At 36.6% G+C, this 26,018-nt stretch overlaps 1 protein-coding gene and 1 pseudogene across 1 annotated transcript in view; both read left to right on the top strand.

The window, feature by feature from the left end:
• The window catches only part of IL6ST (interleukin 6 cytokine family signal transducer), a 70,048-nt gene extending 45,317 nt beyond the window's left edge, over positions 1-24,731 (top strand). The window contains exons 8-16 of the mRNA XM_040262548.1: positions 6,559-6,641; positions 7,289-7,499; positions 8,059-8,241; positions 10,342-10,443; positions 10,628-10,774; positions 11,056-11,196; positions 15,334-15,430; positions 18,966-19,047; positions 19,998-24,731. Of these exons, the coding sequence (XP_040118482.1) occupies positions 6,559-6,641; positions 7,289-7,499; positions 8,059-8,241; positions 10,342-10,443; positions 10,628-10,774; positions 11,056-11,196; positions 15,334-15,430; positions 18,966-19,047; positions 19,998-20,735 (1,784 nt within the window). The 3' untranslated portion in view covers positions 20,736-24,731. The remainder of the gene's footprint in view (positions 1-6,558; positions 6,642-7,288; positions 7,500-8,058; positions 8,242-10,341; positions 10,444-10,627; positions 10,775-11,055; positions 11,197-15,333; positions 15,431-18,965; positions 19,048-19,997) is intronic.
• On the top strand, positions 11,205-13,912 carry LOC120879526 (annotated as a pseudogene).
• Positions 24,732-26,018: the final 1,287 nt, after the last annotated feature.

Raw genomic sequence — 26,018 nt, 5'->3', positions numbered from 1 at the left:
ACTATGTATTTGTTTGGAAACCTGCCTTTCTTCAAGATTCCTGTCAATCATTTTATGGCCTGTTATGACTTGCCTTGTGCCAATGTTATCTCAAAATGAATGTTGTGGGTGAGGGGTCTGGTGCCATTCTCTGAAGTTTTGAGACATTTCCTTTCTCAAATTAGCAGCCTGCTAGTAGGTATATATATATGTAACTTCCTGCTAAAGACCAGCAGGGGAGCACTCTTTCTGCCCCCTTCTGATGTCTATGTGAGAAGTCTTCTCTTTTATACTTTAATAAAACTTTATTACACAAAAGCTCTGAACGAGCAAGCCTCGTTACTGGCCCTGGGTCGAATTCTCTCCTCTGGAGGCCAAGAATCCTTGTGTCTTTCATGGTTCAGCAACAACCTTTCAAGGGTCCTCACAATCCAAGCAACTATGCTACCTCCACACTTGATCCCTACTGGGGCAGAGCTGCCAGAGGCTAGAAAAAACCCTAACATACCTCCTGTGTCCATGGCCACAGGCTCCCCTGTGCTGCCAAGGTCCCCATGATCCAAGTAGCTGCACCTCCTCCATGCTTTATCCTCTCTGGGGCAGAGTGGCCAGAGGCTAGAAAAACCCTAAGAGCACTATATCTCCTGTACCCGTGGCCAGCAGCTCCCCTGCGTTCCTGGCACTGCCAGGGTCCCCATAATCGAAGCACCTCTACACCCGGTCCTCACTGAGGCAGACCCACAAGTCCTCCAAGGCATCCTCAGGAGCAGACACCTGTGGACGACTCACATTCAGAGGTGGGGATAAAACCATTGAACTGTGGAGGCGATGTAGCTAAGGAAGAGAGTTGAAAACCTTTCACCTTTCCACCAGCTGTACAAGCTGCAGATTAAACCTACACAGTCAAGTAGGCAGACTCTGTGTGTATGGAATATATAAAAGGAGAATGAGAATTCCCACAAAAGAAAATGCCTAACTCTGGCAGCTGTGGACACTGGAGGCAAGAACATTCAGGAATAGGGCCAGATTATAGAGTCTGAGCTGTCCCCACAGCAGGTCCAGAGACCAGCCCGGTATTGGAGGGCTTCCTAGGGAGGCAGAGGTGATTCATAGTAAGGGAAACGATGCTGACAGTTGAGATCAGAGAAAAACATTTATTATTATTATTCTGATTCGTTCTGTAGTTGGTTCTGGAAATTTTTTTTCCCCTGTTGCTGTGGTTGTTCATTTTATTACTATTAACTCTATTTAAGCTTTGGAGAACTTTTTTTTTAAATATTTCCTTTATATACTTCTATGTCTATGTTGTCTTTTTGCGGTTTTATGGGGTTTTTTCTTTTAAAAATCGTTTTGCTTGTTTATTTTTCTTATTGTTCTCTTCCTGGTATATTCTTTAATATATACAATTTTTTTCATATACTTCTATTTAACTTTGCTTTTCCATCTTTTGCCTTCCTTTTCTTTCACCCTGTTCATTAGTCTGTTTTGTTTTGTTTTTTTGCTTTATTCCCCAGTTGGCAGTCTGCTTTTGTCTTGTTTTTTGATTTGTGTTTTGTTTTTAATTGGTCGATACCGTTTTTGGTTTCCTTTGTTCACCACCAGGTCACTCTGTTATATTTTCTTTTATTTGGATTGTTCTGCTTGTGCGTGTGTGCATGCACCTTTGTTTTTGACATTTGTCTGATTTTGTATTTACTATTTGGGATTCATTTTTTGTTTGTTGTTTTCTGTTTTGTGTTTGTTGTGAAAGTCAGTCATGTCCGATTCTGTGTGACCTCATGAAACTGTAGCCTGCCAGGCTCTTCTGTCCATAGGATTCTCCAGGAAAGAATACTGGAGTGGGTTGCCATCATCTTCTCCAGGGGAATCTTCCTGACCCAGGGATAGAACCTGGGTCTCCTACATTGAAGGCGAATTCTTTACCATCTGAGCCACCTGGGAAGCCCTGTGGTTGTTTCAGTCCTCTTTAATGCCATGACAAATAGCTTATGGAGTCTTGGTTCCCTGGCCAGATATCAGTCCCTGAGCCTTTGGAGTGAGAGGGTTGCATCCAGGACACGAGACTGCCAAAGAACTCCTGACCCCATGAAGTATTAATCAGTGAGAACTCCCATGAAGACTTCCACCTGTATCCAGGACCCAGCAGCACCCAGTACAGGACTCTTCACCCAAAGAACAAGCAAAACAAAAACAAACCCAGTCATTGGCAGACCAGCTTCCAACAGACACTCAAGAATACCACCTTACACAGCCCTGCCCATCAGAGGGAAAAAAACTCACCTCCCCCCCTCAGAAGGCAGGCACAAGTCCTTCCCAACATAAAGCCTACCACTGGAACAACCTCACCCACCAAGGGCAGAAACCAAAAGGAAGAAGGAATACAACCCCAAAGGCTGGGAAAAGGAGACTCAAACACAGTTGTCATGACGGTATGGTACTGCACAAAAACAGAAATATCGACTGATGAAAGAAGATAAAAAGCCTAGAGATAAACACACATACCTATGGGCACCTTATCTTTGACAAAGGAGGCAAGGATATACAGTGGAGAAAAGATAGTCTCTTCAATAAGTGGTGCTGGGAAAACCAGACAACTACCTGAAAAAGAATGAAATTGGAACACTTCGTAACGCCATACAGAAAAATAAACTCAAAATGGATTAAAGACCTAAATGTAAGACCAAAAACTATGAAACTCTTAGAGGAAAACATAGGCAAAACACTGTCTGACATAAATCACAGCAAGATCCTCTATGACCTACCTCCTTGAATAATGGAAATAAAAACAAAAACAAGTGGGACCTAATTAAAAGTTTTTTGTACAGCAAAAGAAACTAAAAACATGGTGAAAAGGCAACCCTCAGAATGGGAGAAAATAATAGCAAATGAAGCAACTGACAAAGGATTAATCTCCAAAATAAACAAGCAGCTCATGCAACTCAATACCAGGAAAACAACCCAATCAAAAAGTGGGCAGAAGACCTAAGCAGACATTTCACCAAAGACGTACAGATGGCTGATAACACAGTCATGTCCAACTCTTTGCAACCCCATGAATCACAGCACGCCAGGCCTCCCTGTCCATCACCATCTCCCAGAGTTCACTCAGACTCACATCCATCAAGTCCGTGATGCTAACCAGCCATCTCATCCTGGGTCATCCCCTTCTTCTCCTGCCCCCAATCTCTCCCAGCATCAGAGTCTTTTCCAGTGAGTCAACTCTTCGCATGAGGTGGCCAAAGTACTGGAGCTTCAGCTTTAGCATCATTCCTTCCAAAGAAATCCCAGGGTTGATCTCCTTCAGAATGGACTGGTTGGATCTCCTTGCAGTCCAAGGGACTCTCAAGAGTCTTCTCCAACACTACAGTTCAAACGCATCAATTCTTCAGCTCTCAGCCTTCTTCACAGTCCAACTTTCACACATCCATACATGACCACAGGAAAAACCATAGCCTTGACTAGGCGGACCTTAGTCGGCAAAGTAATGTCTCTGCTTTTGAATATACTATCTAGGTTGGTCATAACTTTTCTTCCAAGGAGTAAGCGTCTTTTAATTTCACGGCTGCAGTCACCATCTGCAGTGATTTTGGAGCCCAAAAAAATAAAGTCTGACACTGTTTCTACTGTTTCCCCATCTATTTCCCATGAACTGATGGGACCAGATGCCATGATCTTCGTTTTCTGAATGTTGAGCTTTAGGCCAACTTTTTCACTCTCCTCTTTCACTTTCATCAAGAGGCTTTTTAGCTCCTCTTCACTTTCTGCCATAAGGGTTGTGTCATCTGCATATCTGAGGTGATTGATATTTCTCCTGGCAATCTTGATTCCAGCTTGTGTTTCTTCCAGTCCAGCGTTTCTCATGCTGTACTCTGCATAGAAGTTAAATAAGCAGGGTGACAATATACAGCCTTGACGTACTCCTTTTCCTATTTGGAACCAGTCTGTTGTTCTATGTCCAGTTCTAACTTCTGCTTCCTGACCTGCATATATGTTTCTCAAGAGGCAGGTCAGGTGGTCTGGTATTCCCATCTCTTTCAGAATTTTCCACAGTTTATTGTGATCCACACAGTCAAAGGCTTTGGCATAGTCAATAAAGCAGAAATAGATGTTTTTCTGGAACTCCCTTGCTTTTTCCATGATCCAGCGGATGTTGGCAATTTGATCTCTGGTTCCTCTGCCTTTTCTAAAACCAACTTGAACATCAGGGAGTTCACGGTTCACGTATTGCTGAAGTCTGGCTTGGAGAAATTTTGAGCATTACTTTACTAGCATGTCAGATGAGTGCAGTTGTGCAGTAGTTTGAGCATTCTTTTGCATTGCCTTTCTTTGGAATTGGAATGAAAACTGACCTTTATTAGAGGAATGCAAATCAAAATTAAAAATTACAATGAGAAATCACCTCATACCAGTCAGAATTGCCATCATCAAAAAAATCTACAAACAGTGAATGCTGGAGAGGGTGTGGAGAAAAGGGAACCCTCTTCCACTGTTGATGGGAATGCAAATTGATACAGCCCACTATGGAGGACAATATGGGGATTCCTTTAAAAACTAGGAATAAAACTACCATATGACCCAACAATCCCATTACTGGCGTATACCCTGAGAAGACCATTATTGAAAAAGACGCATGTACCCCAGTGTTCATTGCAGCATAATTTACAGTAGCAAGGACATGGAAGCAACCTAGATGTCCATCGACAGATGAATGGATAAAGAAACTGTGGTACATGTATACAATGGAATATTACTCAGCCATAAAAAGGAACACGTTTGGGTCAGTTCTGATGAGGCGGATGAACCTAGAGCCTATTATACAGAATGAAATAAGTCAGAAAGAGAAAAATAAATATTATATATTAACACATATATATGGAGTCTAGAAAGATGGTACTGATGAACCTATCTGCAGGGTAGCAGTGGAGATGCAGACATAAGAGAACAGACTTGTGGCCACCGGGGAGAATGAGAGGACTGGATGAATGGAGAGAGTAGCATGGAAACATATATGTTACCATATGGAAAACAGATCACCAGTGGGGATTGGCTGAATGACTTAGGGAGTTTAAACCAGTGCTCTGTGACAGTCTAGAGGAGTGGGATGGGGTGGGAGGTGGGAGCAGGGTTCAAGAGGGAAGGGACATGTATGTACCTATGGCTGATTTATGTTGCTACATGGCAGAAACCAACACAGTCTTATAGAGCAGTTAGCCTTTAATTAAAATAATCGTATGGAATACAGATTTTTTTCTGAGCATTTTCTTGTCACTGTCACCCTCTTGAGGTTTCAGTGGCAGCAGCTATGATTGAAACCTTCCCTACCTCCTAAATCCCTTCACTTCCACAGAGCTCTGCCAAAGGTTTCATGAAAGTTACGTGAATTGAGAATGTCAGAGGCAGAAAAGTTAAGTACCGTTCTCCACCGCAAATATTCTCTTATTCTGAAAAATGCCAAGAAAGTAATCCTACTCTTGCTGGTTTGGGAGTCAGATTCCTTTGTCTTGGCTAGGAATTTTGAAACTGGTATTCTTGAAGAGTTTAAAAGTACGTTGATCAGTTTGAGGGAGTTCCGAAACTACTTTAAGATATAGACAAAATATTGCGTTCCATACTTGTGTGCATTTTCTGGAGAGATGGCACATAACCTTTGTCAAACCAAAAGAGATTTCCTGGTGTCCAAAAAGCTATGAACAATTGGATTATGCATTTCTTCAAATTAGTGAAAGAAGCCAGAGTTTTTTTAACATCAGAACAATTGATGTTAAAAAACTTGTTTTTTTTTAACCATTTCTAGCCTCTAAAATATCCTTTATAGCTTTGTGTTCTTTATTCTTTTGGGGTGCTGCGCTGTACTCATGTATGTATCTGTTCAAACCCCCTGTACCAGCAGCCTTTCCCCCAGCCTTTCTGGTGTGCCTTTCCTCTTTGTTTTGCCCACCTGTAATTAACTTCTTCATGGTCAGCACAACACTGGTTAGATTTTACTCAGATTGTTTTTTATTCTATTTAATGCCATATTTTGCAATTATAAAATTTTTGAATTTTTAAAACTTAACCAGCAATCAGATTTGATGTTTTGTAAAGTGCTTTTTCACATGGTTGGTGATTATTACAACAATTCTGTGAATTTATTTATATTATATTCCATTACATTGACTCCCAATATAAGGTAATAAACTTAATACTATGCTTACTCCATTTATTTTGTCTTATATCCTTAACTATATTCATTTAGGGATTATACACATGTATTTAAATATATTTCAGTTTGATTTTTAGCAGTAAGAAAGTAATGCATCTTTGGTTATTGCTTAGGATATATTTGTACCTTTACAATTTTAAGATTACTAAAGAGTTGCAATATAATCTAAATTGTCAGGCTATCACCCTGACTAAAGGTGTGAAGTCCAAGACATACCATGCTGAGATGGGAAAATGCTGGTGTAAAGAAAGAATAGAGACACCATATCTTTGAAGGGCAAGAATATTAAAAATAAGTAAGAGAATAATTTCTAGGATTTTAGCTTATCTTGTTATAATAGAAACTTTTATTTTAAAAATTTTATATCATTTCTTTAGGACCATCCAAGGCACCAAGTTTCTGGTATAAGATAGAGCCATCTCATGCTCATGGCACTAGATCAGTACAACTCAAATGGAAGGTAAGAAAAAAAAATTGACTATATCCTTTTATCTCATATAAATATATTTTATATGGTATCATGAGTGGGGCTTAATTTTTGGTATCAAATAGTATTTGATAACTTTAATAGAAATGCAAAGCTTTATATATATACTAAAAAATGGTTCATAAACTGCCAGTGATACCTCATAGATATTTCAGCATAATTCTGTGAAAGTTCTATAAGGGGCCTGTGTTTTACCGAACTTTCCTCAGTGCCTCATAAAAAATAATTAACATTTGGGGTAGTCAGAATGTATGCTGGAGATAGGAAATAAAGTCATTGTGCACTCCATAAATGGTCATGAGTGGATCATGCTAAAATAAGGTAGAAAATAAAATATTCAGACTTAAAATAGTTTAGGCCAGCATACCATCAGTGAAGAATTGTGTAGAGAACTAATAGCTAACAGAATGGTGCTACTTTCCCTCTTGGTTGAAGCCATGCTTTTACTCTTCATTCAGTATGTAGTAGTTTCCCTTCAGTAGTGAGTTCAAAGTAAGATTGCCAGCCCCTTGCAATTAAATATTTAGAGATTTGACATAATAGAATTTGTGAACATGAAAAACATTACCTTTATTCAAGATTTATGAAATATGTTTTAAAAGTAAATTGTTTTATTACAGACATTGCCTCCTTTTGAAGCTAATGGAAAAATTTTGGATTATGAAGTGACTCTCACAAAATGGAAATCACATTCACAAAATTACACAGTTAAAGACACAAAACTGACAGTAAACCTCACAAATGATCGCTATGTAGCAACTCTGACAGCAAGAAATCTTGTTGGCAAATCAGATGCGTCTGTTTTAACTATCCCTGCCTGGGATTTTCAAGGTTTGTCCCTAAGATGGAGCCTCACTTACGAATGGTAAAGGGTAGTTAGGTATGGACAGGACTCCTGTAAAAACATAAGTATCCTAAGACTATGTCAGTATCTACGGTGGTTAAATTTTTAGAAATCAATCAGCAGCCAAATCGTTCCATCATTTTGTGGTTCACTTAAACTTTGCAGCTGAGTTCGTTTAAGCATTTTACGATTATTTGTCTTTTTTAAAAAATATATTTTTTAGGTTTGAGGAACTTATTATATACATTTAACTTAAATATATTATTTTTTTATAGCTTTATCTGTAGCTTTAAAAGAAGAAGAAAATGCAACTTATATACACAAAATACTTGTAGAATTTTGGGAAAGGAATTAACATTTGAAAATAAATTGACTGTTTATAAATTAGTGCTTTTATTCATGTAAATACAGTTTAATCTTATGTGCTACGAAAACATGATAGCAAGATAGATCACATGGTTATGAAAATGAATGTAAAATGTTGGAACTTCAGAGTTTTAAATGTTCATTTATCATATCAGTATTCATACTTTGTTTTTTTTAAAGCTACTCACCCTGTAACCGATCTTAAAGCATTTCCCAAAGATAACGTGCTTTGGGTAGAATGGACTGCTCCAGATGAATCTGTAAACAGATACATACTTGAGTGGTGTGTATTATCTGATAAATCGCCCTGTATCCCAGAATGGCAACAAGAAGATGGTACTGTACATCGCACCTATTTAAGAGGTATATCTTACTAGAAACACTTAAGTCGATGTCCTTTTTCTAGTTCTTTGGACAGACTTTTCTTGTACTTATTCTTTTCTGCTTTGTAGGCTTTGTGGTCCATTGAAAAGACATCCAGTTTATCATTGTTACTTACTAGTTAACTCTTGTTTACTAGATTTGTGACTCTCAGCAAGTCACACTTATTAACCTCACTAAACTGCAGGGTCTGTTTATAGACTGCTGCTGCTACTAAGTCGCTTCAGTTGTGTCCGACTCTGTGCCACCCCATAGACGGCAGCCCACCAGGCTCCCCCGTCCCTGGGATTCCCCAGGCAAGAATACTGGAGTGGGTTGCCATTTCCTTCTCTAATGCTAAGTGGGGTTAATACTATCTTCTGTAATACTCTCCTGTTGTTTTGATCATAAAAGGAATGCTCACAAAACTGTAAAGTAAGAAAAATACAAGGTAATCCAATCTCTGCTCCTAACTAGTATGTTCTCTGTACCTGATTTAACTTCTTCTTTTGATGAGAAAAATTTCCCTGAGCATCTGGATGGCTGGTTAACTTTTTATAGCTGTTGAACAAGGGAAGCAGAATCAGAACTTAGATTTTCTTATCTTTTAAACTGGAAGTATTAATGAAGGGAAAAAAAGTAAGAGCTCCAGTATGGATTGCTCTCATTGCAAGTTACTACTTTTCAAGTAGCTTTAAAGTGATAGAACAACTTTAAAGAGAAAACAAAGCACTCAGTTTGTATGTGTGTAAAGAAGATAACCATTAGGATTCAGCTACAAATAATATGATTAATCATAGGAAAGCTGTTAAAAAATATACTGTTTATATATAGCCATAAAGAGCTTTATTCATAACATAGGCTGTTTGGCCCTCATTAACCCATTATTTAACATATAATTTTACTAATCCCACTTGTCTAGTTTATCAGTCTTGTCCAAGTAAAAGCAAAGTAGAGCTAGAGAGGAAATAGATTGGTAATAACTGGACCATGGATGGCATACATGCTCAATCATGTCAGACTCTTTGCAACCTCCTGGACTGTAGCACGCCAGGCTCCTCTATCCATGGAATTCTCCAGGGTGGGTTGCCATTTCCTCCTCCAGGGGCTCTTCCCCACCCTGGGACTGAACCCACATCTCTTGCATCTCCTGCATTGGCAGGCAGATTCTTTACCCCTGGTGCCACCTGGGAAGCCCTAGCTGGACAATAGCTGGACAACAGAGCAAAGGCTCTGGAGACCTTCAGTTTGTGCAAGTATTCCCACAGAGTTCAGTAGGCCTGGTAAAACATCACTGTATAAGCAGAATATAAAAATTATCTTCCTGATAATATTGAATCATTAAGAAAATGACTTTATGCAGACAAAGAAGCATATATAACCTCATGAATAAACAGTTAAGGAAATGTAAGTTCCTATTGAAGGTATAAACTGCAGTTTATAAACAAAAATAAATTTTTTTGTTGTTGTGTGCTAAAGACATAGATTACTTTGTTAATTTGGAAAGATTATAAATAAAGGAAGTATTTAGGATAATTTTTTCTTTTAAAATTCTGTTGTTGTAGGAAATGATACTTAATTCTATTTTTCCCCAGTCACCTGGCCAGCCACAGCCGTTTGTACTTTCCCTAGCTCTGATTAGTGACATAGGCAGGTCTCAATTAGGTAAAATGGACAAAAATTGTCAAACTATAAGAAAGACCCATTTGATAAATCCTGATTATAAATGCAGTCATTTGTTACTTTTATTGACAATATAAATATTTTTATTCACTTATTGGCAATAAAAATAACCTTTTATTTTCATGAAGATTTACTGTTAAGCTTGAATCTAGTACACAAAAGGCAATGTTTACTTAAAAAGTTGTAGTTTTAAAAGAAACTTCAGTGGTAATCATTTCATAATGTAAGCAGATGTCAAATTATTATTTAGTATACCTGAAATTAACAATGTATATCAACTGTACTTCAGTTTTAAAAACATAAATGAATAAATAAAAGAAAATTCAGTGGTCATGAAATTATAATGTAAAAGTAAGTAAGAGAGTTAATTTTTTTTTCATTATAAGGAAGAAAATGCTTAATCCACTATTCTTACTTTAGGAAACCTAGTAGAGAAGAAATGTTACTTGATAACAGTTACTCCAGTATATGATGATGGACCAGGAAGCCCCGAGCATATAAAGGCATACCTTAAACAAGCTGGTAAGTCCAGCCTTACTTTCTTTGAAAAACCGTTGCATTTTTATACTGACAAAGACATTTATCCTTTTTAAATAAGGGTATGTCTCATGTTCAAATAATTCCATGATAATGAAATTTTACCAAGTTCTAATGGTTTACTAAATTCTTACGCTTTTCAATTAGTAAATACCTTATTCTGTTTCAGCACCTTCCAAAGGACCTACTGTTCGGACAAAAAAAGTGGGGAAAAATGAAGCTGTCTTAGAGTGGGACCACCTTCCTATTGATGCTCAGAATGGATTTATCAGAAATTATACTATATTTTATAGAACCGTCACTGGAAATGAAATCGGTAATAAAGCTATATCAGTTATTAAGAATCAGGTGTTTTTTCTTAGGCTTTTAAATACTAATTTAAGTCTTCTTGTGTTTTTTACATCTTAATATAGCATTTTATGCTCAGAAAAGAGAACCTGAAAATATGCTTTATGGTTGCCTTCATGATCCTACTAAAAATACATTGTTTTCTAGTTGAAATATGGTTTGATTCCTTTTTCGTATTCTCCCAGTGTCAAATATAGGCCAAACCATGCAAGAGTAGTTGGTTAAAGTGCACTTACTGCTTTCTTCCAGCTGTGAATGTGGATTCTTCCCACACAGAATATACACTGTCCTCTTTGACTAGTGACACTTTGTACATGGTACGAATGGCAGCATACACAGATGAAGGTGGAAAGGATGGTCCAGAATTCACTTTTACTACACCAAAGTTTGGTAAGGAATAATGATGCTTGAGTTTTCCTTTTTTCTCTTTTCTTTTAAAAATTTAATCAGACTAAAAATGGGCTTAACCTACATGCTAAAATTTTGTTTAAAGTGCATCTTTGGATTCATATAAATGATGTGTTCATAAATTATGATTTTTGTTTTGTTGTTTGGTTATTTCTTTAAACTACAGAAAATTTTTTCCATACTTTGCTGTTGTTTCTTCAACTGCTTCTAATTTCACCTGTACTCTATAAATCCCCAAATAATTTGTTTATCTTTCTAAACGGGTTCATTTTCTTCACTGGCAAAACTTGGGTATGGTCTCACTTAGACGGGCATGGAGATGCTTCTGGAAGTAACATCGCATTGGCTGCCCAAGGAGAACCCCAAGTTCAAACTTGTATTGGTTGGTGATGGTGGTACTGGAAAAACTACATTCGTGAAATGTTGTCTGACTGGTGAATCTGAGACATATATAGCTACCTTGGGTGTTGAGGTCCATCCTCTTGTGTTCCATACCAACAGAGAACCGATTAAGTTCAGTGTAGGGGATATAGCTGGTCAGGAGAAATTTGGTGGACAGAAAGATGGCTATTATATACAAGGTCAGTGTGCCATTATAATGTTTGATGTAACACTGAGAGTTACTTACAAGAGTGTGCCTAGCTGGCATAGAGATCTGTTATGTGTGTGTGAGAACATCCCAATTGTGTTGTGTGGCAACAAACTGGATATTAAGGACAGAAGGTTAAGGCAAAGTCAATTGTCTTCCACCAAAAGAAGAATCTTCAGTACTATGACATTTCTGCCAAAAGTAACTACAACTCTGAAAAGCCCTTCCTCTGGCTTGCTAGAAAATTGATCGGAGACCCTAACTTGGAGTTTGTCGCCATGCCTGCTCTTGCCCTGCCAGAGGTGGTCATGGACATAGCCTTGGCAGCACAGTACAAGCACGATTTAGAGGTTGCTCACATGACTGCTCTCCCAGATGAAAATGATGACCTGTGAGAAAGCGAAGCTGGGGCCCAGCGTCGGAAGTCTAGTTATATAGGCGACTGTCCTGTGATGTCACTGGAGCAGCGTATTTGCCACATTATTACATAGCTAAGCAGAACATGTGCTTAATCTTTGGATGCTGAAGGAGAACTGTCATTCCCACTCCGTTTCATTTAGAATCAGGATAAAGTTGTATTTTAACCATCTTAAAAAACTTGGCTATAGTCTCTTCTCTTGTTCTTCCTTTAATGGGCAGGTTGCCTGGAGAATTCCACGGACAGAGGAGCCTGGCAGGCTATAGTCCATGGGGTGGCAAAGAGTGGGACATGACTGAGCAGCTAACACACACAAGCTGTAAAGACTAATCCACGCTTGCAGTCTCATTTCCGTACCTCCAGCTCAGTTTTTAACCTGCTGAAACCAGATTTCCACCCGCCCACCACTCCCCTGAAGCCTCTCTGCTGTCACACATGGAAGACCTCTTAGTCGTCCTGTCCAGTGCATGCTTTTTAGTCATCTTTTTTCCCTACACTTGCCAACATTTGATCTTCCTATTGGTCTGTTCATCCTTGAAACAGTCTCTTCCCTTGGTTTATTTTTCTGGTAGCGCTCTCCTGAGTCTCCTCCTTGTGTGGTACTTTTTTCTTGGTCTCCTTTTCTGCTCTTCTAAATGTTTTGTATTCTCCAGAGCTCTGTTCCTGGCACTGTTTTCTTATCTTCCATTTCAGAGTCCCTGTCTAAGACTTCAGCCACTCTCTCTGCTCTTCCCAAACAGATTTCTCTTTCTTTGTTCCATGTCACAGCTCTTTGCCAAACCCAGAAATATAGGGGTAGTTGTAGTAAATTTCTTCATCTCTTTTTCACTTACATAAACTAAAGTTCAGTTGCTCATGCTTTCTAATTACTGCTTGTGCATGCCCTTTCATAATCTCTTTCTTTGACCCTAAACTTCTTTTCATTTTCCCCGCCTTTATGTCTTTTCCCAGTATATTCCCCTATACCTTTTGTTGTTCTGGCTATTCCCATGGCCTCCCTACAGCAGACTTAAAATGCATTCTTTCCTGTAACTACTACATTTTGAATCATTATTAAATTACCTTATTTTATTGTAATTGTTTTTGTCATATCCAAGCACCAACACAGTGAATGATAAATAGTAAGCTCCATATTCCTTGTTGGTTGAATGTTTGCTGCATGAGCAAATAAGTGGATAAGTGACTACTACATAAGATAGATATTCAAAGATCCTGAGCTTTTCTGTGATGGCCAATAATGAATATAGTCTGTGGGATAAGATTTGTGGTGACATGTTTGTAGAATACATATGTAACAAATACAGGTTTCCACCTCTAAGGAAAAGTTGAGCATTCCTCTGAAACCTTTTATAAGCCAAAATGTTTTAGAGCAGAGTATCCCCCACCTTTGGCAAGTTTGCATTATGCCACTTCATTTTCATGAAAGACCTACATTAAATACAGTAACAAGCTTTTTTATATAAATTTATTTTTGTTAGCAAAAACAGACAATGTAATTTATGAAAAAAGCTTTTTAGTATATTAGTGTAAGTCTTTTGTGGAAGTGAGGTGGTAAAATGGGAACTTTCTGAAAGTGGGGGCATACCTGTAATACTTGAAATAAAACTTTGTGCCATGATCTTTAGAAAAATAAAACTAATTTAAAAATTTATGCTGTTAACAAAAGTAGTGTTTATTATAAGGAATTTAGACAATTCAGTAAAATACAAAGATGAAGAAAAATCACTCCTGTTCCCTCATTCAAAATAATCTTTTAACATATTTATATATCCTCCTAGTCTTTTCTATGCATACATTTTTTTCCCAAAACTGAGATCATTCTTAATATTGCTTCATCCACTTTTCCCTCTGACCTATTGTTTTATGGATCCATTATACCTACTTCACATGGCTTTGACTTTGCCCTCAAGGACCATATAGCTTAGTTGAAGAAATAAAGTATAAGTAAACAATACAGAGAGCCATTTGAGCCATGTTACTAGTAAATAGAGCAAGCATTTAAAGTTACTGGTAGTGGGAAGTTTCACCTTCAGAGATTTTTGTGGAGAAGACAGTACTTGAGCTTTGAAGTTAAGATGTGGACAGATAGGAAGAAGAAAGCATCCTGGAGCAGCATGAGCAAAAGGCCCAAGGCGTGGAAGCTGAGGAAGAAGTTCAGCACCAGTAAAGGACAGGTTCTGCCTGAATTTGATGTGTCATGAGTATGAGCATCTTAGCACTCAGGAATTAATATTCTCCAACCTATAGTTTATTCCTCTGATTGTTCAGTTCCTGTTATGCTTCACAGGATGTAAAGTTACAAAGGGATATGTGTGGTGGGAAGGTAAGACTGAGTAATGTATAGCTGTTGTACTACTTTCATACATTTCTCCTGTAAAAGACTAATTGAAGGAGGGTTGGAGGAGTTTACCAGAAACAACCAAATCATTAAAAAACTCTAATAAAAATTCTCCCAATTAGCGATTCATTTGATTACTAAGCTCTCTTTCAAATTCAGAGAGGGATTCATGTGGTATTTAGGAATCTGAGGCTTGTTGCTTTTTAGATGATGATAGTCCTACTTCTGCCACTCCTTGTGCCTGTTAAGGTTCTCCTAAAATTCTTAGCCCTGTATCAGTAAATAACAATTAAAAATTTTACCTGAAGTTTACATTTTTATTCCTTATAGAAAGTTTTGTAGTTTTTTGTAGTTCCGTTATTGAAATCGTTTAGAGCTTTTCCAATTCCACTCCTAGAACTCAAAAGTAAGTTTTGCTAAGATTCTGCTGAGTGCAGATGATAAATGTAATAAATAGTTAGGTTTGAAAGCTCTTACCAGGTATATTATCTATCCAATAAACTGAACTAATCAATTTATTCCCCCAACCAACTTCTATTTTATGTATACTTTGTGGTCAGGTTACCATGACCTAAGGCATAAGCAACTAGGATATGATTTACCAAGGGGGAGGGGTGGGGAGAGAGAAACACCTTTAAGTTTGAAATGGTTGTGAAAAAAAAGTTAGGATGGTATTTCATCTTTTCAACAGTAACCTGGTTGGAAAATTGCATTATTTGTCTGTAGCATATGTGTCAACAATTATTTTCCTTCTTTGCCCTTTTTGTTTTTTAGCTCAAGGAGAAATTGAAGCTATTGTTGTACCTGTTTGCTTAGCCTTCCTATTGACAACCCTTTTGGGAGTTTTATTCTGCTTTAATAAGCGAGACCTGTAAGTACCCTTGTTCATATTTTTGCATTTTCCCCCACTTCTATTGGACCTATAATTTACATTAAGTGAGATTCATCCATTTGAAGTGAACAGTTTGATGATGAATTTTTGTAGCTGTATGTAGATGTTTAACCACCACACTTAGGATGGAGAACATTTTTCCATCACCCTGGAAGTTTCCTCGTTCTGTTTTGTAGTCTGTCCTCTCCCTCAGCCCCTGGCCCCAGCAGTCAATGATCTGTGGTCATATTTTTGCCTTTTCTAGGACTTCACATGTATAGGAATCAAGTAGCATGTAATTTTTTGTGTATGATGTCTTTCACTTGACTTTTTTGAGATTCATCATATTGTTGCATATACTAATATTTTTTTCCTTTCTATTCCTGAATAGTATTCTATAGTATAGAAAGATCAAAATTTGTTTACCCATACATCTGTTATGAAAATTTAAGTTGTTTCTTTGAATTTTGGCTATTATGAGCATTCACATACATATCTTTGTGTAGGCATAGATTATCATTTATCTTGAGTCAATATTTAGCAGTGGGATTGCTGGATCATATAATCCAGCATTAATGGATGCATATTTAACTTTAAAGAAACTGTCAGAGTGTTTTTCAAAGTGGCCATATCATCTTGTATTCCCACCAGCAATGTGAAAATTTCCATTTGCTCGATATCATCCCCAGTTCTTTGTACTGTCAAGGTTTTTAATTTTAACTGTTCTTAGGGGTTTATAGTGCTATCTCAATGTGATTGTAACTTCTGTTTCCCTGAGGACTAGTAATAGATATTTTCATGTGCTACCTTACATCTTCTTTTGTGATATGTCTTGAAATCTTCTGCCCATTTTTAAATTGGGTGATTTGTTAATATTGTGCTTTAAGAGTTCTTTATATATCTTGTTACAAATTTTTTGTCACATATGTTTTGCAAATTCTGAACTGTGGCTTGCCTTTTTGGTTTCTTAACTGTGACTTCAGAAAAGCAAAAGTGTTTAATTTTGATCAAGTCCATTTTGTTAGGGTTTTTATTTTTTAATGGTTGTTGATTTTATGTCCTTTTTATGAAGTCTTTGCTTAACCAAGTTTCACAAATATGTTCTCGTATATTTTCCTCTAGAAATTTAATGATTTTAACCCTGTGCTGTGATCTGTTTAGAATAAATTTCTGTGCATGGTGTGAAGTCAGGTCAAAGAATTTTTTCCATAGATACCTAGTCATCCCAGCATTATTTATTAAAAGGACTGTCTTTTCCTGTTGAATTGCCTTCAACCTGTACCAAAATCAATTATTCGTATAAGTCTAGATCTATTTGTGGACTCTTAATCCTGTTCCTTTGTTATATATGTCTGTTGGTGCTGATACCACATGGTCTTGATTTATTATAGCTCTACAATAAGACTGGGGACTTCCCTGGTGGCTCAGACGGTAAAGTGTCTGCCTACAATGCGGGAGACCCGGGTTCGATCCCTGGGTCGGGAAGATCCTCTGGAGAAGGAAATGGCAACCCACTCCAGTATTCTTGCCTGGAGAAATCCATGGATAGAGGAGCCTGGTGGGCTACAGTCCACGGGGCCGCAAAGAGTCGGACACGACTGAGCGACTTCTCTTTCAATAAGCCCGGGTGGCAGAATTCCTCCAGTGTTTTTTTTTTTTTTCCAAAATTATTTTTTCTAGGTTTTTGCCTTTTCATATAAAATTATCAGCTTATAAATTTCCCTTAAAAATCTGTTAGAATTTTTAGTGGAATTTTATTGAGTCTATACATCAGTTTAGGGGAAAATGCAGTGTGAACATGAGTTCACATGTTCATGAGTCACATACATCTTTCAGTACATGAACATGGTACATTTCTTGTTTCCTTTTGAAATGTTTCATAGTCTTCAGGCTATGTTAAATTTATTCCTTCCTAAATATTTTTTTTATGCTGTTATAAATGGAATTTACATATTTTTATTTTCTAGTTCATTGCTGGTATATTGAAAATTGATCCTTTTAAGCATATTGATCTTATATACTAAGATCTTGATAAATTAATTTATTGTAGTCACTTTTTAGATTCCATAGGACTTTCTGCGTATACAGTCATGCTGCCTGCAAGTAAAGACGGTTATTCCAGTCTTTATACTTTTAGTTATTTTTCTTATTCTACTGGCTCAGACCTTCATTAAGTACAGTGTTGAATAGAAGTGTTAAGAGCCAGCATCTTTCCATTCTTCCCAATCTTAGGGGAGAGAGCATTCACTCTTAACACTATCGCATGTTATATTAGCTATAAGTTGAGGAAGTTCTTGTATTTCTGTTTTGCTAAGAGTTTTTGTCATGAATGGTTATTTAATTCTGTCTAATGCTTTTTCTGCATCTGTTGAGATGAGCTTATGATTTTTGTTTTCCTTTCATAAATATGGTGAATTTTATCATTGATTTTCATATGTTATATCTTGCATTACTTGGAATTTGCTGGATTCGTTGTGCTAACAGTTTTCGTATTTTTATGTTAAGAAGTGGTATTGATTTGTCCTTTTTGTGGTATCATTGTTTAATTTTGGATTCAGGGTAATACTGATTATCTCATCAAATGAAAGCCCTCTTAAAGTTAATCCGTACATATTACCTCAATTTTCTGGGAGAGTTTGTATAGGGTTTGTATTATTTCCTCTTTAAATGTCTAATGGAAAAAAAAAAAATGTCTAATGGAATTCATAAGTGAAGCTGTCTGGGGCTTCTCTTTTCTTTGTAGGGAGATTTTTTATTACAAATTGAATTTTTTATAAGTATAGGGCTATTAAAGTTTTCTTTTCCAGTCTGTTTCCGTAATTGGTGTCTTTCAAGGAATTTCTTTTTTTTGGTTGGTCAGTTTATTAGGTTGTTAACTCTATTGCTTTTTCTATTATGTCCAGATTTCATAGTTGTTCCTGCTGGACAATCTGTTAGGATCTTACTAGCCATTTTTATTTTTTATTTGAACTTCTCAAGATGACTCATTTCCTGTGTACTTACATACACTTGTGAATGTCTAATGTTGTGCTAGGGACTATATTAAACATATTTAAATAGGTTTTTGATGAAGGATATCTTGAATTAATTATTTTTATGTTGGCCTTTTCTTCCTTGTGAAAAATCATATTTTAATCTTGTACCAGTGTGGTAATTTATCATTGTCTGAATTATTTTAGTTGGAAATTGAACATTTGGGGGTTTTTGTTTTGCAGAGGAGGTGTGCCACAATGTTTGTACCCCTGGCTAAAGTTTTAAGTGGTTTTTATTGCAGAATTTGATTTCAGAGATTTTAAAAAATTGAATACTGATTACCAGCTTTAGTCTTATAAATAGTTTTTCTTTAAGGATAAAGATTCAGATCCTTATGCATTTTTAAATAGTATTTTATTCTGTTGGTTACAAGAAAAATGATGTTTTTGTTAGCTTTGGAGTACAGTAGGTATTTTTTGTTTAGTTGGTTTTATTCTTAAGATTTAGATGATCACGTGTATTACAAGTGGTTCTCCATAAGCAGTATTTCTTTCCTCTCCAGAATTAAAAAACACATCTGGCCTAATGTTCCAGATCCTTCAAAGAGTCATATTGCCCAGTGGTCACCTCACACACCTCCAAGGGTAAGATAAAATGTTTCTGACTACTTAGAATATGCGAGCATATTACGATATATTTGTAGAGTTTAAGCAAAAAATAATGGGGCTGAATTGAAAAGTAAATGAACATAAAATAGTACATAAATTAGAATTTTAGTCAAAATTAAAAATAGTACTTGCATATTCTAGGAGTGTATATCACCATAGCATATTTGTCTTTATATTCCTAATTCTATTTAGTATACATTAAAAATATTTGACTGAACTTGTAAGTTGAAAGCCTAGTGTTTTAATACAGCTATGTGATAATTCTGTTGTAAGATAAGCATTTTAGATTGTATATTAAAATCAAATTTAAGGTCTATGATTTTAATATGATTAAATGACTTCTGGAAGCCTATAATAAATTTCTTAGATTTCCTTAAAGGAAAGATTATTTGTATTTTTTACTTCTGACAGTCCTTCATAACCTATGAAACCTTAGTTTGATTTTTCTTAATGTTTTCTTCATTTTTCTATCCAGTTAATCCTAGGCTGCCTAGACTAGGCATGAAGTATGAAATTTTACTTCTAGACTTTTGTTACTGTTGTTCAGTCCCTAAGTCGTATCCGACTCTTTGCAACCCCATGGACTGCAGCACACCAGGCTTTCCTGTCCTTCACTATCTTCTGGAGTTTGTTCAAATTTATGTCCATTGAGTTGCTTAGTTTATAAAAATGTAACACCCCAACAATACTGATTTGGAATTCTGAGGAAATACAGTCTAATTCTTACCTTTTAGACAAATTGCACAAAATCCATGATTCAAGTAGTTAGCAGTGACTTAGTGATATAGATTATCTTTGCAGTATTAAGATACTGAGAAGTTTCAGAGATGCATTTCGTGACTTAACTAATATGTTATATATAATTATTTCAGGTTTTCTAAATGACTGTGTACCATAGGTAATAATTCATTTTCTGTCTTTCTTAGCATTTTAATTCAAAAGATCAAATGTATCCAGATGGCAATTTCACTGATGTAAGTGTTGTGGAAATAGAAGCAAATGACAAAAAGCCTTTCCCAGAGGATCTAAAATCTTTGGACCTATTCAAGAAAGAAAAAGTTAATACTGAAGGACACAGTAGTGGTATTGGAGGGTCTTCGTGCATGTCATCTTCTAGGCCAAGCATTTCTAGCAGTGATGAAAATGAATCTGCACAGAACACTTCAAGCACTGTCCAGTATTCTACAGTGGTACACAGTGGCTATAGACACCAGGTACCATCAGTCCAAGTCTTCTCAAGATCTGAGTCCACCCAGCCCTTGTTAGATTCCGAAGAACGGCCAGAAGATTTACAGCTGGTAGATAATGTAGACGGCAGTGATGGCATTCTGCCCAGGCAGCGGTATTTCAAACAAAACTGCAGTCAACATGAAACCAGTCCAGATGTTTCGCATTTTGAAAGGTCACAGCAAGTTTCCTCAGTCAATGAAGAAGATTTTGTTAGACTTAAACAGCAGCAGATTTCAGATCATATTTCACAGCCCTATGGATCTGGGAAAATGAAAATGTTTCAGGAAGTTCCTGCAGTGGATGCTTTTGGTCCAGGCATTGAGGGACAAGTAGAGAGATTTGAAACAGTTGGGATGGAGGCTGCAGTTGATGAAGGAATGCCTAAAAGTTACTTACCACAGACTGTGAGACGAGGTGGCTACATGCCTCAGTGAAAGACCAGCTCATGTTACATCTTCAGAAATACCTGTAAAGCAAAGCTAAAAATACTTTATCTGTGATTTCAGATCTTCACTCGCTGAAGATGATCATTTGCCCTTAAGGACAAGAATGTACTGTCCTGCCACATGGGCTTTTTCCATCCCAGTATATCTGGGATTCAACTTTAAGCACTACATAAACTGACTTCATCCTCTGAATAGCTGAATGACTTTGTGCTGTTTCAGGATGTTTGCACTGAAGAAAAACAAAGCTTATCTAAAATTTATAAAGTGAAACTTTTTGTTTTGCTATCTAGAAAACAGAGGGTATTTAAATTAAAGCTAGTCATAAACAGCTATACTGATTTTAATGAGAATAGTCATTGAATATCAAATCTTAGGGAGAGAATTAACAAAAATTAGAGGAGCAAGGTCTTAGGGCCCTACTTTAGCTGACAATTTAAAAAGAATCCAGATGATACAGCTAATATGAGCCCAGCTTTTGTTGTCTGCCAGAAAAAATTGGGGTCATTTATAATCATACCAACATGTAAGATATTAATCTTCTTCCATTGGTAGTGACTCTGCCAGTTGCTGGAGAAAAGGAATTCTGTTTTAACACAGCAAACTAAAAATATTAATTTTTGAATATTAGACAATCAATAAGTAAATCTTCAAACATTTGCTTTCTATTGTTATTGATAGCCTTTGAGGATACACTTCACAAACTCAGCAGAGTGTCTGGATAAGAGCTAGGAATGAATATGACAAACTATCTCAAACATTCTATACCTATATATAAACTTTATTGACCTTTCTTTTTAAGACATCAGAGAATTTGGTTGATTAAGCACTTTATACAATATATCTTCACCTTAAAATGTGTTTTGACTTAATACTCTGGTATTCAGTAGGCCAAGATTGAGTTTGTTTGTTTTTTTTCCTAGTAGGTATCTGAAGCAGACTAGTAAGTTATAGGACTTGGGTGATACTCATCAAAACAAAACACCACCCCCAAAATGTACATATTGATCTTAGTAAGTATCACAGTTAGCAAATATCCTTATTGTAGAGGCACTTAATGAAGAGAATGTCTGCCAGTCCTGAGGTAGGTGGAACTTAGTTCTACATGATGATTTAGGAATATTTTAAACCTCTTCCCACATGTTCTTTTCTTCAGGGGGAAAGTGAAGCGAGCCTCCAGAGTTTAGTGCTAAACTCACTTTCACATTCACATTATCCTCTACCCACCACCTTTGACGAGGCAGGGCTAAAGCCAGGGGCTGAGTAAGTAAGAAGAAATAGATCGTGTTTCTCTGCCATATTTAATACACAAAAGCCAGGGCAACTTAAAATATTTGCAGAGGTTATTGAAGAATAAAAGGTTGAGAAAATTTAGTGCACATTTACAGTTGAGATGTTAAGTCTGCTCACTACTCTCTCATCAGTATTGTTCACAGCAGATTTCCTGTTATGCTTTATCCTTTGTATTCTTGCCTGACACGTCAGAGTTCTTTCACATATATGGTCTTTGTGAGACAGAGCAGATGCTGTATTCTGATATATCCAGTTCTTCTTTAGGCAAAACCAACATGAGATTGGTAGACTGTCAGAATTATGAGGAAAAGTAGGGACAGACCCCAAACTCACACTCTACAAGGTAATAGCACCACCACCATTTAAGTTGACCACCAAAGGCTGGTCCATATCAGGAAAGGATTGGTCTTGCTAAATGTCAACAAATTTATATCTACTACATTTTTTTCATTTCCTCAAAATAAGTGGTCGTGTTGTTATAACCATGTTTAGCTCTGACCTTCCTCCTAACAAATAGCAGTGTTGTGAAGAACATTTTAGTGTAATGATTATACATGGGGGGAGGGAAATTATAAAATGTGAACTCACGATCTAAAGGAATGAGAACAAACAGTTACTTAAGAAAGGACATCATTATAAGTAGATTTGTATGTTGAAACTTAACATACAACGTGGTGCAGTGAGTGAATGCCCTCTAACCACAAAAGCACTTTAGGCATATTAAGTGGATGTTTGGATACTGTGCAAAAATTCATTCAGAAAATATTTATATACATCTTTGCCCCAAAAGAGAAAAGCAGTCACGAAACTTATGAAAATCACTTTCATAAGGCATGTCGTAGAATACTCTGTTTTGATACATGTGAATTATACTTTAGGTAGGCAGAAAAATTAGGTTAATTTATGTGAAATTTAGACTATGTTTAGGATAGTGGGTTTATTACTCGTTAAATATCTAGTATCCAAAAATTTGATGCAGTTTCCTTCTTGTAAGATTGAAAATAATAAGCATATGTTACATTTGTTGTTACTGTAATTTGATTATTCATTACTGGTGTCTTTGATATCTTACCCTCATCCTTCATAAAGGCACAATGCTAAATAACTCATGGAAAACTATCAGACTTCAAACCTACTAAAACCTTACAGTTTAATCCTTTTTTTAACATGGATCATTCATCGCTGGGGAATATACCCAACACATGAGTAGAAACAAGGGAGAAGGCAGAGTCATTCACGTGTGTTGTGTTCATGTGTTCTTCACCTAGTTGTTTAACTTCAGCCTTTTTCTTTGATGAGAGATTTTTTTTTAACATGTGAAGTCATCTAGTGACCCTAGTTTATTGTGAAAACATTTATCTATGAAAATTCACATTTAAAGTGGGACATCTAAAATAGCTCTATAAATATCAAGTTTTTAAAAGATGTCTTTTTTCTGCTCACATAGTTAAGTAGTTAAATAATCATGACATAAATTTAGGAGTAGATAATTATATAGTATCATTCCCTAAAATATTTCTGTTAACTGGCATGTATGGACTATAAAACAAGTAGGAAAGCTCTTCCTCTATTCCATTATATTCCACACCAATCTCTTCCTCTGGTGTCAAGAACAAATTATATACCTTATACTTCTGTTTGTTGAAATGGGTAAAATGTCAACATAATAAGCTACATAAAACTTAAAAGTTCAGTTGTTTAAAAATACTGGGATAACTTTGTTGTAGGCTGTGTTCGATTCTGTTGCCCTCTAAGATTACTTTTAAAATTTTTTGCACTTTTTTTGTAAACTAAAAGAATATGAAGCCATACAATGGCAAGATATTTAGGTTTAAGAAATTTTAAACCAGCAAACTTAACAGCCTAGTTCTTTAGACTGGTCCTTGATAGCAGTTCCTTTCAGGCTATTTATAAGCAGAATTTAGATGCAGTCAAAACTTTCCAAATCCAAATACTGATCTTCAGAGTCAATCTATTCTTTTTTCATTGTATATTCTACTTGTACATGTATTCACATGATATTCTAATATACATTGCATTAAAAATGAAAAGGTGGCTCTGGATGAGCTCTTTTGTTACATATTTGTTCCTAAATTTTTAAAGGCTTTTTGTAGTTAAAGCAGGTTAGTTTAACTTAATTACCCAGTTCTTCTTTACACTTGATAGATCATGATGAAAGTGCATTTGAGGCCAATGGTGGTAGATGTTACAGACCTTTTATCCCTTAAACATAAGCTTTGACAATGATAACTACATATTTCAAATGCTATTACATGAATATCAAAATGTGATATGTCAGAAATAAAGGGATAATTTAAAGGTGGATATTTGAAATTTCTTTAGTCTTAGTATATATGTATGTTGAATAGTATACTCTAAAAATAAGTGTGCAATTTGCTAGTACTGCAATACGGTGGTTAGCATTAGGTATGTCTCCTTTTTATACCCTGGCTATGTCCCATTTAATTATAAGTGCAATCCTTTCAAGTCCACTTGCTCTTTGACCTTGACCTACTCTAACTTCATATAGAAGGCTTGTCTAGAAAGAGTAGTGTGTATTTTTACTTTTGCAGAATGAATTGCATGTGCATATCGTAACTACAGCTATTGTTTTTATGTTGACATAACTAAATGTTCTCTTATATATCAGCTCTAATCCTTTAAGTAAATGTAATAAATTCTTACTCAAATTTTTTCTGGGTGTGGTCACTACCATTTGGTGTCATTACACGTAATATTTAAGGTAACTTTATCATTGTTGGTGTTGAGGCTTTCTGTAAGCTTGGTGCTTTTGGAGGGTTCTGTGGCTTCTGAATTCCTCATTTAACATAATGGATCAGGATTTAGAAGAAAATCAATACCCTACCTCAGCCTTAATAAATATAGAATAGACTTGGAAATGGCAAATTCATTTATGAGTTTTCTGGACTTACAAGATGATTTCTAGAATCCCAGCATCTCACCTCCCATTGGATATTTTTCAACAGGTTGCCCATGAAAAGTACAGAGGTGCTGTCCCAGCTTGTGGCCTGTCTGTACCCACACCCTCCTGGAGTCTTGTCACAGTGAGGCGTGAAGCTGATTGATCCAGCCCCACCACCACTCCCCTGAGCTTGCTGAGTATAGTGTATAAAAGTACTACTTCCACCAGGAAGGAAATCTGAACTACTAGATTTGTGTAACTTCACATTGTGATTTTATCTAAATATGCAGGGAGTGAAAAATTCACTTAACTTCATCCTTTCACACATATACTAAAGGTTGTAGAAATAGCATCTCAGCCTTGGGCTATGTGTTTGTGTAAATCTTTGGTTAGGTCTCTTACAGGCTCTTACAGCATAACTTCTTTGTGATACTTCTTGTCTTATCCTAATTTATATTATGGGTCAGTCCATCCTACTGCCAAAAAGGCATTCAGTTTTCCTGGCCCAGAGACAAACAATTTTAACTTCCGGTTTAACTTTTATTCTTAATATACAACCTTCCTTCAACACTCTCAGAATATAAACAGAAATAGTACAACTGTGCTCTTATATACATGTTTGCATTGCACGTGTGCTCAGTCATGTCCAACACTTCGTGATCTTGTGGACTGTAGCCTTCCAGGCTCCTCTGTCCATGGGGATTCTCCAGACGAGAATACTAGAGTGGGTAGCCATTCCCTTTTCCAGGGGATCTTCCCATGTCTCCTGCGTTGCTGGCGGATTAACCACTGAGCCCCCTGGGAAGCCCACCTACATGTTTCATTGATGAGTTGCTAAGTTGTTTCCAACTCTGCAACCCCATGTATTGCGGCACACCAGGCTTCCCTGTCCTTCACATCTCCTAGAGTTTGCTCAAACTCAAGTCCATTGAGTCGGTGATGCCATCCAACCATCTCAGCCTTTGTCACCCGCTTCTGCCATCAGTCTTTTCCAGCATTAGGGTCTTTTCCATGTTTCAGTTCAGTCGCTCAGTCATGTCTGACTCTGCAACCCCATG

Source organism: Oryx dammah, unplaced genomic scaffold (genome assembly GCF_014754425.2).
Source record: "Oryx dammah isolate SB20612 unplaced genomic scaffold, SCBI_Odam_1.1 HiC_scaffold_20, whole genome shotgun sequence".
Taxonomy (NCBI): domain Eukaryota; kingdom Metazoa; phylum Chordata; class Mammalia; order Artiodactyla; family Bovidae; genus Oryx; species Oryx dammah.
The sequence above is the reverse complement of the archived record's forward strand: the minus strand, read 5'-3'. Positions and strand labels throughout refer to the sequence as shown.